The 14170-nt window shown below is 44.0% G+C and overlaps 1 protein-coding gene across 4 annotated transcripts in view; it reads right to left on the bottom strand.

Moving 5' to 3' along the window:
* KATNAL1 (katanin catalytic subunit A1 like 1) overlaps positions 1 to 14170 on the bottom strand; it is a 96571-nt gene that overhangs the window by 31986 nt on the left and 50415 nt on the right. For all 4 annotated transcript variants that reach the window (XM_033948213.1, XM_033948214.1, XM_033948215.1 and 1 more), the window contains 3 exons: positions 12418 to 12545; positions 11597 to 11702; positions 552 to 710 (listed from right to left, as the gene is read on the bottom strand). In XM_033948213.1, coding sequence (XP_033804104.1) covers positions 552 to 710; positions 11597 to 11702; positions 12418 to 12545 — 393 coding nt within the window. The remainder of the gene's footprint in view (positions 1 to 551; positions 711 to 11596; positions 11703 to 12417; positions 12546 to 14170) is intronic.

Raw genomic sequence — 14170 nt, forward strand, 5'->3', positions numbered from 1 at the left:
GCTGCCTCTCAGCCACAAGGTTGATCTAGATTTTCCTTTTTACAGAAATCTAAGAACATTATTAATTTTCAAAGGCACTGAGGCCCTGATTCTATAAAGTCTGCCTAAAGTTAGACACTGATATTGGCACTGATTCTATAAAGCTTAAGCGTCCATTATGGAATCATGCTTGGCATCGCCTAAGCATGCTTAGGTGGTGTTCAGTGTCCTAACATTTAGTCATATTTATGCCAGGGTTTTCTTCAAATAAAGGCACCTAATTCACCAAGAGGCACCTAACTCAAAAACACGCCCATGATCTGCCCCTAACTGTGTTAGCTTTGGGTTAGGCGCCTTTGTATAGAATCAAGTTTTTGAGTTAGGTGCCTAACTTTCAATTAAGTACAATTAAAACTGATTGTGAGATGTTGAGTGTCAATATTGGCACCGACTAATCGATTAATTTAGGCGCCAATATCAGCACCTAACTTTAGGTGAACTTTATAGAATCAGGGACTAAGTTTATAAAATCATGAAATCTAAAAATACTGGTTGTTTTAAAAATTACTTACCATTTCAAACAATAGGCGAACTAACTTCTCAGATTCACCCCTGTATTTAGACGTCAGGGTAGAAGAAGAAACATTGAAGAATGTTGTTCCACATTCAGTGGCTACAGCCTTAGCTAGCATAGTTTTGCCAGTACCAGGAGGTCCAACCATCAGTACACCCTAAATTTAACAAAAATTATTAAACAAAGAGTTGAAATGTCATGGTTTTGCTTGTTCATGATCTGCACATTTGCCATGTACTCATGTTATAAAACTAAACTGGAGCTTTCCAAACTTTAGGTTCCGACACCAAATGGGAATGCAAAATCTGCATTTGGGATTGTGACCAGAGCAGACTGCCCATAGTATGGGCTGATGACATTTCTTCTGGGGATCGTGGACACAAAGTTTGGTAAACACTACCGTAAACTTTCTCTACTTATTTCTTTATTTCAAAGGCTTTCATATGCAGTCTTTCAAACTAAAATCAAAATGGCTTACATTGTTACACCAAATATAGAAAACTAGAAAGACAGTTCCTTACTCATATTCAAGTGAATGTTAACCCTTTCAGGACCAAGGGACATATTTGTCCCATAACTTTAAAATCCTATAAATTTTGATTGGGATAGTCTACAGTTCTAAATTTGATATGTACGGATTCCATATGATACTGCCTTTATGTAAACAAACTGGTTCCGACATTCATTCATTAGCGTCGTTGCCAGATTGACGAGAAGATTCACTTGCCACACTGTCCATAAGCCAGAAGTGTGATTTTTTTAAATAAAAATAATGATATTTCACCAAAAAAATCAATTTTTTGGCATCTGCAAGCCCTTTTTACCATAAAAATGTCATCAAAACCACAAAAATTGGCCTACGATCCTTATGGTCCTGAAAGGGTTAACAATTTTTTGTTGTTGTTTGAAAGAGAAGGTATCAGTGATTGAACATGCCAGCCAGGCACCAGAATGGAGACAAATACGAGTCTAAAAAGACTCTGTTATCATTCACAAGTCACATCATATCGCTCCTCCAAATAATAAGTGAAACAAAATACTAAGAAATACTCTAGTGAACTGTGCAAATAAAGAGAACTATGTCCCCTAGTGATAAACTGCTTCATACATGCCGGGACCCATTTAAAAATATCTTAATTGCTAATGAATGCCATGATTAATCTGCACAAAATATGAGAACTTATCTTAAACAAACTCCGGCGTAGATAAACACCTCCGACAAGGACCCCGTTTCACTTCTTACTTCAGGGAGCTATCGCGTCTGAATTCCGAAACATAATCTTGTTGCAAAAATTGAAGGCGTTGCAAGCAACTTTCAATTACTGATGCCTACTCTTTTAGACAAAATTTTTTTTTACCATTCACTTGATTGATTATATGAGTAAGGAACTGTCTCCCTAGTGATTCTCTGCAATTGGAAGTTTTCTATAATTGATGTTCATTTATCCTTCCCCGTTTCTCTTTTTTTGTGGATTGTTAACACAGCAACTTCTCTTTCCTGGAGATAAGACAGCTCATGCAACTTTATCACTTTGATATCACAATGCTGATACTACAGGCATTCTTAATAAAAGAAAAAGTTCAAAACAAAAAGACAAAGCCATAGGTTGTGTAGGGAAGCTGCTGCTGATTATCTGTTCCATGTTAGCAGGTCTCATATATGTTTTCAAAATTCAATGGCTAAATGGCATATTTTGTTAAACATTTGTGCAGTACAGCTGCAGCTTGATGGACAGGCCATCTCAGCAACACTTGTCAACAATTTGGTGAACTGAAATACAGTACAATCCCAGTTAACTGGCACTCTCAAACAACAGGCAAAAACAATTCCCCCCCCCCCCCGAAATCACCTTTGCTGCTACCTTCCATGCCAAACCCTCCCCCTGAGGCCACTGACGCTACTACCCTCCAATCCAAATCCCACCTCCCTGGGGCCACAAACTAATACAGTCGTAACTTCACCATTTGGGCTAAAGTAACATAGCCGGTTTGATCAATTTGTTCGTTCTTCTGGAAGTCCATGGCACGCAAAAAATCATTCTCCAACACCAAAGCTCAAATGAGTCAATCTTCTTTCTGGCATGTTTCCATAGTGTCCAGCTTTCGCATCCATACTTGACCACTGAGAAAATGAGTGCATGGACAAGTCTGATCTTCATTTGGAGAGTTATTTTCTTGCCTTTGAATTCTTTGTTGAGAGCCTTCATTGAAGAGCAACCAAGTGCTATTCTGCTCCTGCTAGTTGCTTCTTTGTTTACAAAACAGCCCAGGAGATAGAATAGAAGTTTTAAAGGATTTCAGTCACCTTCAAGATCAAATTCTTCATCATTTTCCATGTTCATGTTCTTTGTCTTGTTTATGTTCACTTCTAATCTCATGTTATAACTTTTGGCCTTGATTTTTCTCTTGCTGATGGTGATGAGCATTGTATCATCTGCATAGTGCACGTTGTTAATATTTCAGTTACCAACTTTGAAACCAACACTCTCTTCTTCCAAATTTGCTTTTCTGAAGATGGCTTTGCCATAAATGTTGAACAAATAAGGTGACAAGATGCATCCTTGCCTGATGCCATGCTTTATTGGAAACCAGGGATTCAAGACAAAGTTAGACAAGTTCCTGCTGAACCGGAACGTACGCAGGTAGGGCTGGTCTTAGTTAGGGTACTAGTCTTTGACCTAGGGGCCACTGCGGGAGCGGCCTACTGGGCACGATGGACCACTGGTCTGTCCCAGCAGTGGCAATTCTTATGTTCTTACTAGTCTTTAAGCCCGTTACATTAACGGGTGCTAGAATATATGTATGTCTGTCTTTCTTTCTTTCTGTCTCACTCCCTGCCCTTGTGTCTTTCTTCTTTTCTTTCTGTCTCCCTCCCTCCTATTATTTGTCTTTCTTTCTATTTGTCTCTCTTTCTGCCCCCTATGCAGCATTTATCTCCCCTTGTCTACTTTCCTGTACAGTAGCCATATCAGCATTCCCTCCTCCTCCATTTCCTTGTGCATAAGCATTTCCCCCCTCCCTACTTCCCTGTGCAGCATTTTCCTTCCTTGGGTGCTAGAATATATGTGTGTGTCTGTCTTTATTTCTTTCTCTCTCTGTCTCCTTAGCCACTTTTTCCTGTTCATTCTCCCTTCTTTTTACCTCCCCTGTGTCCACCACCACCCCTTCACTGCTCCCCTTATCCAGCAGCAGCCCTTCTCCCTTTGTTTTACCTCCCCCCTGTCCATCATCACCTCTTCCTGCTCCCTCTGTCCAGCAGTAGGTCTCCCTTCATTTCCACCACCACCCACCCACCCCACCCCCATCCATCAGCATCTCTTCCTGCTCCCCCTGTCCAGCAGTAGGCCTCCCTTCATTTTTTCCCCCTGTCCATCAGCACCTCTTCCTGCTCCCCCTGTCCAGCATTAGGCCTCCCTTTATTTCCCCCCCTGTCCACCACCACCCATTTAAGCTCCCCTTATCCAGCAGCAGTCCTTCTCCCTTTGTTTTACCTCCCCCCTGTCCATCAGCACCTCTTCCTGCTCCCTCTGTCCAGCAGTAGGCCTCCCTTCATTTCCCCCCCCCTGTCCATCAGCACCTCTTCCTGCTCCCCCTGTCCAACAGTAGGCCTCCCTTCCTTTTTCTCCCCCTGTCCATCATCACCTCTTCCTGCTCCCATTCAAGCAGCCTGTGCAGCAGTCTTCACACGCTGCTTCGGGTTCTTCTACTGCCCTGATTTACTCTGGCACGTCCCTGATGACATCATCAGAGACGCGGCAGAGCAAATCAGGGCAGTAGAAGTGCCTGAAGCAGCTTGTGAAGACTGCTGCTTAAATCGCCGGGTAGGTAGTCGGGTCAGCGGCAAGGGAAGGGTGGTGAGCGGCAAAGGACTCTCTGAGAGGGGGGGGGGCAAATGCGCTGTGTTGGGGGGAAGGGTAGGCAGACGCGGGGACCGGGTTGCGCGTTTTCACAGCTTCTGTGGTGCCTGAGCTGCAGGAGAGGGAGCGGGTTGTACGTGGCGGGGGAGGCCCCGACTTCTCGAGCTGCAGCTTCTTCGTCGTTGAAAGTCGCCGCCGCCGCAGCTCCTGTCTCGCAGCTGTGTAATTTTTTTTATTTTTATTTGAAAGCCGCCGCTGGGGCCGCGCGCGGTCCGGCCTGTGGAGGCGATTGGCTGGTGACGTGCAACCCGCGCATGCGCACTAAAAAAAACGGGACATCTCAGGGAACACGATTTTTTTAGTGCGCATGCGCGTCTACCATTTTATTATATTAGATGTTCAATCAGTGTTGCAATATTCTGTTCTTACTGCAGCTTCTTGATTTTTGTAGAGGCTCTTTATCAGCTGAGTTATGTGTTTGGGTATTTCCATTTTTGCTAGAGTTCTCCATAGTTTATCATGATCCATCCACATAGTCAAAAGCTTTGCTGTAGTCAATGAAGCCAAAGTATATGGGGCTTTTGGTATTCTTTGCTCTTCTCCAATATCCATCTAACATTGGCAATGATCCATCCACATATTCAAAAGCTTTGCTGTAGTCAATGAAGCCAAAGTATATGGGGCTTTTGGTATTCTTTGCTCTTCTCCAATATCCATTTAACATTGGCAATAATGTCTCTTGTTCCTTGACCTTTTCTGAAACCAACCTGAACTTTAGGTAGTTCTTGCTCAATGTATGATTGTAGCCTTTTGTTGTATTATTTTCAGCAACGTTTTGCTGGTGTGTGGAATTAATGCAATCATTCTATAGTTGTTAAAATCCTTGGCATCACCTTTCTTCGGTATAGGTATTAACAGTGATTTTCTCCAATCAGTTGACCATGTTTTTTCCTTCCAAATCTGTTGACACAGTAGAGTGAGGGCCATGATAGCACATTCTGAGCCTTTGATTAATTCAGTTGGAATACTGTTGATACCAGGTGACTTGTTTTTTGATAAAACTTTAATTGCTGACATGACTTCTTTTAAAATATCTGGTTCTTCTTCGGCGTCAGTTTCCTGTTCTGCTTATATACCGCAGGACCGTGAAGCTCTATGCGGTTTACAAAAGAGAAAGTTGTTACAATTGAATAGAATAACTTAGTTTCCTATATACTTGGTGAACAAATATATTTTCAAATGCCTCCTGAAATCTAAATAAGTGCTGGAAGTCATGATTAAGAAATTTAAGTTTTGTCCCAGGAAGCTGCCTGATAGGATAAGAGACATTGGTGGAATTTTTTTCTTTTTTATTTATTTATAACTTTTCATTATTACATACCAAGTAAAACACTTGTACAGAAAGTAAAGTAGTAAGAATACAACTTCATAAAGTGTAAAACACATTACACCTTAATACAGTTATATAAAAAGAGAAAAAAAAAATAAGAAAACCATTTTATTAACTAATTCACTCAAGTCCTCAACCTGTGATTCCAAGATTACACATAGGCGAAAAAAAAGGAACAATATAGCAAGATAAGCTACAGATAATACTGAGGTAGGAGCGGCTTTATTAACTATTGAGCACTTGATTTTCCTTCATCCAGTCGGGACATTGCCAAAAAAGCACTTAACGTTTGAGGTTCAAAGAAAACATATTTAACTGAGCGGTGCAAGGATGTCTTAAGTAAAATGTTGCCCCCAGTGAAGTGACCCCTGGTCTCAGAAGAAGAAATTCTCTATGACGCTTTTGAGTTTCTCTTGAAAGATCAGGAAACATTTGAATTTTACAACCAAGAAACTCTTTCTGCTTGTTTTTAAAGAAAAGCCTCAACAACCAGATTTTATCAATTGAAAGAGCTACTGTTATTATCATCATAGATGGTACAGCAATATCTCTATCTGACGTTTCCAAAATTTCTGATACCTTTAATGGTGCTTGATCAGTCATTTTTTTCTGTTGTTGACTCCCTTCTTTATTAGGCAAATAATACACTTGAGAGAAAGGTGGCAAATTTTCATCTGGAACTTACAGAATTTCAACCAGGTATCTCCTAAGCATTTCCCTAGGAGTTACCATTTCTAATCTTGGAAAATTAATTAATCTCAAGTTATTATTCCGTGCGTTATTCTCAAGTGATTCTAGCTTCTTCCTAAGACTCACATTATCCTTAACTAGGGAGGATTGCACTTGTTTGATGGATGATAAATCCTGATCAAGCTTTTGAACTAAAGATTTTGAAACAGTCAGGTCTTCTTTTAAAGCCTTAAGCTCCTTAGTATGTTGAATCAATTTAGCTTCAACATACTGGAAATTGGGGCTAATAGTTTTTGTAAAATTTGTAATTAAGTCCCATAGAGACTCCAGAGTCACTTGTGCTGGCTTATCCAAAATTAAAAGTTTTTGCTGAGTGTAGAAATGCTCACCCTCAGAGGAATCAAGATCTTGACTTTGCTCCAGCTAGATGTCTTCACTTCCCGTAGCTGAATCTATCCCGGTTACTTCTACAGAGACACCCTGAACCGGGGGCTCTGTCTCCAAGCTCTCCACTGGTGATCTTCTTGACTCAGGGAAAAGTTCCTCCCCCATCTCCGGGGTTTCTACTTCCCCTGGAGAACTGGTGACTCAGGGTTGCGGGGGTGGAGCTCTCACGTCGGGGCTGAGCGTAGTATCTGGCCCAGGAGAAGCGATTCTGGTCTCGCCATATCCAGGCGCTCTCAGCAGGCCATCCTCCGGTGTCACGACTGCAGCTCCCTGCATCCGCCACAACATCTCATCTATGCTGCCAAAGGTTGGCACTTCGGGGCGCCACGAGGCATTAGTGGCACTCCTGCCTCTCCTCTTAGTTGAGGTAAGGCTGGCGTTCAATAGTGGAGGAAAAGAATTCTGAGTGGAGCAGCTCAGATACATTCCTCTCAGCGTTTCTGTATCGCGGCCATCTTGGAATCGTGGAATTTTTTTAATTTACATCCTTTTATTGATGGAAAAATGAAATGGCATGTGAATGTCTAGTATGTTTACTAGTTGCAAGTGAAAATGAATTCATGATGGCAAAAATATTTTAAAAAATAAGAAAAAGAAAGCACAGCAGATCAGTACACACCTTCTGAGTTCGTTTGCAGAAGGAAAAACTGAAGAGAGAGCTGTTTTCCACTGCATAAGGGGAAGAATTTAGAGTTTTTGAGTGACACTTTTCTCCCGATTCATGAGCAACATCTGTAGTACAGAATCCTATGCCTTTGATACAGAATAAGCATTCTCTTTCATGTCTCTATTTTATATAACTACAGCAACAGTATTTGATAATTCACCTTACATCGAATATAGCAGCTCAAATCACAGCACTTTCAATTATATGCTTCTGACCAACTTTGAAGAGGATGTCATGGTAACTGATTTCACTGCTAGAAAACTGCACAACAGCATTTGACATAATGAGAAGAACATTATAAATTAGAGATTTCAAGCAGCAGAAATGTAGCAAAACCACACAGAGAATCAGAGGCAGAGCCCAAACTGCAAGAGGTAGTTCCCAAGAATTCTCCTGATTTAGACTCCTCTGCATGAACAACTAGGATGTCATTCTTGCAACTAATTCAAGGTCACTCCAGTATGCTTCTCACTCCTCTCAGGGTGGTTTAAAGGTACAACAGGGAGGTTATTTAATTTTAGCTGGATGAATCAATAATAAAACGCTAGAGCGCGCATGCACTCTCAAAAATTTGTGCGGTATGGCGCCGTGAGGTGTGCTTCTGTGGCAACATTCTAACCTCACGGTGCATGTGGGGGCAGAAGGCGCGCAACTGTGGAGCGTCATTTAGCGCGGTCGTCTTCGGCCGCATTTGGCGGTTTGTCGACCGGGAGGAGAGTGGCTGTGGCGGTTACAGAGTGGCAATGCCGGCATTTTCTCTCCTGTTAGTGGAGAGTGTCGGTTCCGTGTGCAGCCGCTGTTACAAGGTAAAAAAACCCCAACAACAAAAAAACACCAAACGGCTCAGGGAAGTGATGGGGAAGAGGGAAAGGGGCTACTTTGGAGGGAGGGGTGTGTTGGGAGGCCGACAGAAAGAAGGGGGCCAGAAGAGACAGAGAAATACAGGCAGGGGGCCAAGGACAGAGACAGGGGGCCAGGCAGAAAGAAAGACAGCCATCCATACAAGGAAAGAGAGAGAGACAGAAATAAAGGTAGGGGTCAGGCAGAAAGACAGAGAGAAAGAAAAACAGGGGGCCAAGCAGAGAGACAGAGAGAAAGAAAAACAGGGAGCCAGGCAGAAAGACAGAGAGACAGACAAACAAAAACTGGGGGCCAGGGAGAGAGACAGGGGGCCAGGCAGAGAGACAGCCAGAAAGATAAACAGGGGGCCAGGCAGAAAGACAGACAGACAGAAAGAAAGACAGCCATCCACACAGCGGCCAAGGAAAGAGAGAGAGAAAGAAAGAAAGAATGACAGACAATGGGCCAGAAAGACAGACAGACAGCCAGCAGCCAAGGACAGAGAGAGAAAGAAAAAAACCAGACAGATAGACAGCGGCCAAGGAGACAGAGAGAAAGAAAGAATGACAGACAGACAGAGGGCCAGAGAGACAGACAGAAAGGGAGAAAGACAGACAGAAGGAAAGACAAACAGACAAGGGGCCAGATAGACACATAGAAAGAAAGACAGACACATAGAAAGAAAGACAGACAGCCATCCAGACAGCGGCCATGGAGAAAGAGAGAATGAAACAATGCCAGACAGACAGGGTGCCAGAAAGACAGACAGACAGACAGACAGAAAACCAGACAGCCAGAAGCCAAGGAGAGAGAGAGAAAGAAAAAAAAAATACAGCGAGACAGACAGTGGCCAAAGAGAGAGAGAAAAAAAAATACATACAGACGGCCAGCGGCAAAGGAGAAAGAGAAAATGAAATAAAGACAGACAGATAGCCAGAAGCCAAGAAAAGAAACAAACAAACAAACAAAAAAAAAAAAAGACAGACAGTGGTCAAGGGAGAGAGATAGAAAGAAAAGGGCCAGGGAGAGAGAAAGAAAGACATACATCAATAATAATAAAACGCTAGAGCGCGCATGCGCTCTCGAAAATTTGTGAGGTGTGCTTCTGTGGCAACATTCTAACCTCACGGCGCATGCGGGGGCTGAAGGCGCGCGACTGTGCTCTCTCTCTGTCCTCGGCGCATCACCGCCCGCCCTCACTCGCCGCTGCCTCTCACTTGCTTCCTGCCCGCGTCCTCGCCGTGTCACCTCACTCGCCACCGCCGCCACTAATCCTCCTCTTCAGAGCAGCCTGCGATCATGGCCGGCTTTAAAGAACCTCGCAGGCCGCTCTCCAACCTCAGTAGCACGCTCCCTCTTGACGCACGGGATCGCATCAGAGGGAACGTGCTACCGAGTTGGAGAGCGGCCTGCTAGGTTTGCTAAAGCCGGCCACTAAGATCGCAGGCTGCTTTGAAGAGGAGCAGGCCAGAAGACGCCGGGATGGAGGAGAGGGTAAGAAGGAGATCAATACCGGGAGCCAGGGGGAGAGGGAAAAGGAAAGGGGGCTGCTTTGGGGGGGAGGAGTGTGCTGGGGGGAGACAGAAGGGACCATGGAGAGGGAGAGGGAAAGGGGGCTGCTTTGGGAGGGAGGTGTGCTGGGGCCAGCTTTGCTCTGGGATGAGACAAAAGGGGCCATGGAGAGATAGGGAGAGGGAAAGGGGGCTACTTTGGGGGGGAGGTATGCTGGGGAAAGACAGCTTTGCTCTGGGGGGGAAGACAGAAGGGGCCATGGAGAGACAGGGAGAGGGAAAGGGGGCTGCTTTGGGGGGAGGGGTGTGCTGGGGGGAGACAGAAGGGGCCATGGAGAGATAGGGAGAGGTGTGCTGGGGACAGACAGCTTTGCTCGGGGGGGGAAGACAGAAGAGGGCCATGGAGAGACAGTTAGGGAGAGGGAAAGGGGGCTGCTTTGGGGGGGAGGTGTGTCCTGGGGGCAGACAGCTGTGCTCGGGGGGGGGGGGAGACAGAAGGATACAGACAGCGGCCAAAGAGAGAAAGATAAAGAAACACAGACAGACAGACAGACACATCTATTCTAGCACCCGTTAATGTAACGGGCTTAAAGACTAGTTGTCTGAATAATATTAAAACAGAACCCAAGGAAATACATTCAAATTCAATGATTATCTGGTTGTCTCCTAAAGTTAACAGAAAAAAATCCTTTGGCTATCCACTCATTATGACATTGTGCAGATCTTAACACATGTAACATAACTTTAACCCTTTATTTAGCAATGTTACTCAGAAGCAACATTTGACTTCTACGGCTCTTAAGTGAGATCTGCATCTCAAAATGCCTGTTTACTTGGCACGGTTGCTCTCGTTCAACATCAAATTATGTAAAGCAGCCATTTCACCATCTGCCAATTAAAGGGTTAAAATCAACATACTTTAGTGCACAGGCCTGTGTGATGTCCAAAAAGGTGCTTATTTTATAAAGACAACATGGGCACCTATGTGTCTTATAAAATAGGCTTCCAGATCCATCCCTAATACTGCACAAATCTTGAAGGTTTAAGACGTAAAAGTGGGCGCATACATGTCTATTTTATAAAATATGATCATTCACTGTAACTCCCACTCTGCCTATACCTATACAGAGAAGGCTTAAAAGTTGATGCACACTTACCATGTGTGTACTTCTTATATACATCCAATTCTATGGCAGCTTTACATGCAGAAAAGTTTTATAAAATTACTTTGTGCGTTACGTTAGTGGCACTCGCAGCCCTAACTGCCCAACAATATGAACATTGATCATGAACAATACTAATATTACATTACATTAGAGATTTCTATTCCGCCATTGCCTTGCGGTTCAAGGCGGATTACAAAAGAATTACAAAAAACATATTACAAGAAGAAGATATCTGGTAATTTCTAGAGGAGATAAAAAGTGGATGAGGTTGCTTTGGGGAATTGGGAAGGTATTGGGAAGTGGGAAGGAGCTAGCGGTATTAAGTCGTTTGCAGGAATTTCTTGAAAAGTAGAGTCTTTATTTCTTTTCTGTATGTTTTGTAGTTCTGTATAAACATATAAATATCTACATTCTTATAGAGTTTTGAAAATGTTTGAGTCTCAATATCACACAGCATGCAGTTTTGAATTCTTACCTTCCATGGTCTCCGGATCCCTTTGAAGAAATCAGGCATCCACATTGGAAGAACAACAGCTTCTCTTAGCAACCTCTTTGCTTCCTCCAAGTCTGCTATGTCCACCCTGTACAAAAACAAAATTTTATAAAGCTAAATGCAGGTTGTCTTTTCTATGCAATTACTACCACAATAATCTCCTCCTGTTGAAGACATATAATAAAACAGCTTTTTAAAGTGGTTTCTCCCAGAGAAGAATTAATTGAAAATAAAATCATTCAATAAAAATAATTTAAAAAAAAAAGATTAAATCTAGAAAAGTGTGTATTCATTTTCAGTTAACAGGCAAATATACAGTAGTTCAAAAGGAGATACTAACCCCCTCTTTTACAAAGTGCGCTATGCTTTTTAGCGCGCGATAAATATTAGCGCACGCTAATCACACGCTAAACGCTAACGCATGCATGTTATAATATGGACATGTTAGCGCATGCGTTGATGTGCTAAAACGCTTAGCGCACCTTTGTAAAAGAGGGCCTATGTCTTAAAGAATTTGAAAAAGAAGTTTGTACCAAAACATATCACTAGGTTTTTGTGCATGGTTAAAATCTAAAAGATTTTCAATTTCCTTTTTTTTCCTCTTTGCTTTAGGATAGGAGTTCTCAGGACACACGGAGCCAGTCAGGTTTTCAGAAAATCCAGTGAATGAATTGTAAGCAAATCTATCTCATGCATATTTATTGCGAGTATCCTGAAAACTTCCCTGAGTAGATGTGTCCCAAAGATTGGGTTGAGAATCCCTGCTTTAGGGTAAAGATTGCAGTGAAGAGAAGTCTTCATACCAGTGAACACTGGGATTCCTGGATACTATGTCCCTCTCCAGCGCTTCAACCAGATCTTTGTCATATCCCACTCCATCAAACTTCTTTATCTCTCCATCACCAGCACCATCCTGTGCATTCTTCCTACCCTACACACATATAACAAAGCAAAAAAAAGTAAACACTGAAATATGTTTTCTTCATTAACACACACACAATAGGGATAATATCTGAACATAATTACTCCCTAAAAGGTACTTAACATAAAATTATGCAATTTTAAAAGAAAAAACTTTACACATCAATAATAATAAAACGCTAGAGCGCACATGCGCTCTCGAAAATTCGTGAGTCCTGGCGCCCTGAGGTGTGCTTCTGTGGCAACATTCTAACCTCACGGCGCATGCAGGGGCTGAAGGCGCGCGACTGTTCTCTCTCCCTGTCCTCGGCGCGTCACCACCCGCCCTCACTCGCCACTACGCCGTGAGGTAGCAACATTGTAATTGACACCTCACGGCGCTTGCAGGGGCTGGAGGCGCATGCCACGACTGTGCTCTCTATATACCTCCCGGCTCCAACGGACTAGGCAGCACCAGTGGCAGCAATGGTGGACAGCAGCCCCGCTCCGGCCGTTGACCCTCCACAGACCTCGGGGCTCCAGCGGCGTAGGCAGCACTATAAACACGCTGCTTCGCGCCCTTCTCTGCCGATTTCCTCTGCCGCATCTCTGATGACATCATCGGAGACAGATGCAGCAGAGGAAATCGGCAGTAGAAGGACACATAGCAGCTTGTTTAAAGTGCTGCCTACGCCGCTGAAGCCCCGAGGTTTGTCGGCAGTGAGAAGGTTAGGAGAAGGCCAGATCGAGCAGGACAATGGCAGTAAAAGAAGGGGGAGGGGCCGAACGGAGCAGGGAAGAGAAGATAAGAGAAGGGAAAAGGGGGTGGGGGAAAATGCTGCTACTGCTTCTGCAGAGGAAAGGGGGGGCTAGGAGGGAAATGCTGTTGCTGCTGCATAGGGAAGTGGGATGGAAATGCTGCTGCACAGGGAAATGGGGAAAAATGACAGACAGAGACAGCGGAGGGAGGGAGACAGAAAGAAAGAAAGGCACAGGGGCAGGGAGAGGGACAGAAAGACAGACAGAGAAAGGGGGCCAGAGAGAGAGTCAGCGGGAGAGGGAAAGGGGGCTGCTTTGGGGGGAGGGGTGTGCTTGGGGCAAACAGCTTTGCTCTGGGGGGAAGATAGAAGGGGCCATGGAGAGACAGGGAGAGGGAAAGGGGGCTGCTTTGGGGGGAGGGGTGTGCTGGGGAGACAGAAGGGGCCATGGAGAGATAGGGAAAGGGGGCTGCTTTGGGGGGAGGTGTGCTGGGGACAGACAGCTTTGCTCTGGGGAGGAAGACAGAAGAGGGCCATGGAGAGACATTTGGGGGGGAGGTGGGTGCTGGGGGCAGACAGCTTTGCTCGGGGGGGGGGGAGGGGAAGACAGAAGGATACAGACAGCGGCCAAGGAGAGAGAGATAAAGAAACACAGACAGACAGACACATCTATTCTAGCACCCGTTAATGTAACGGGCTTAAAGACTAGTTGTTACATATACTGTTGCAATCGCTTAAAAAAATACTTGTAAATGTGATTATTTTACAGATATAATTGTACTAAAGCCTGTAAAATATTTTATCTAATATCTCACTAAAAAAATACAGCTGGATAGAGATGACCTTTCCATGTTGTTTTTTAAGTTCCATCAAGTTAGTGTGGACTCATGGCAATCTT

The sequence above is a fragment of the Geotrypetes seraphini genome, chromosome 6, assembly GCF_902459505.1.
Source record: "Geotrypetes seraphini chromosome 6, aGeoSer1.1, whole genome shotgun sequence".
NCBI lineage: Eukaryota > Metazoa > Chordata > Amphibia > Gymnophiona > Dermophiidae > Geotrypetes > Geotrypetes seraphini.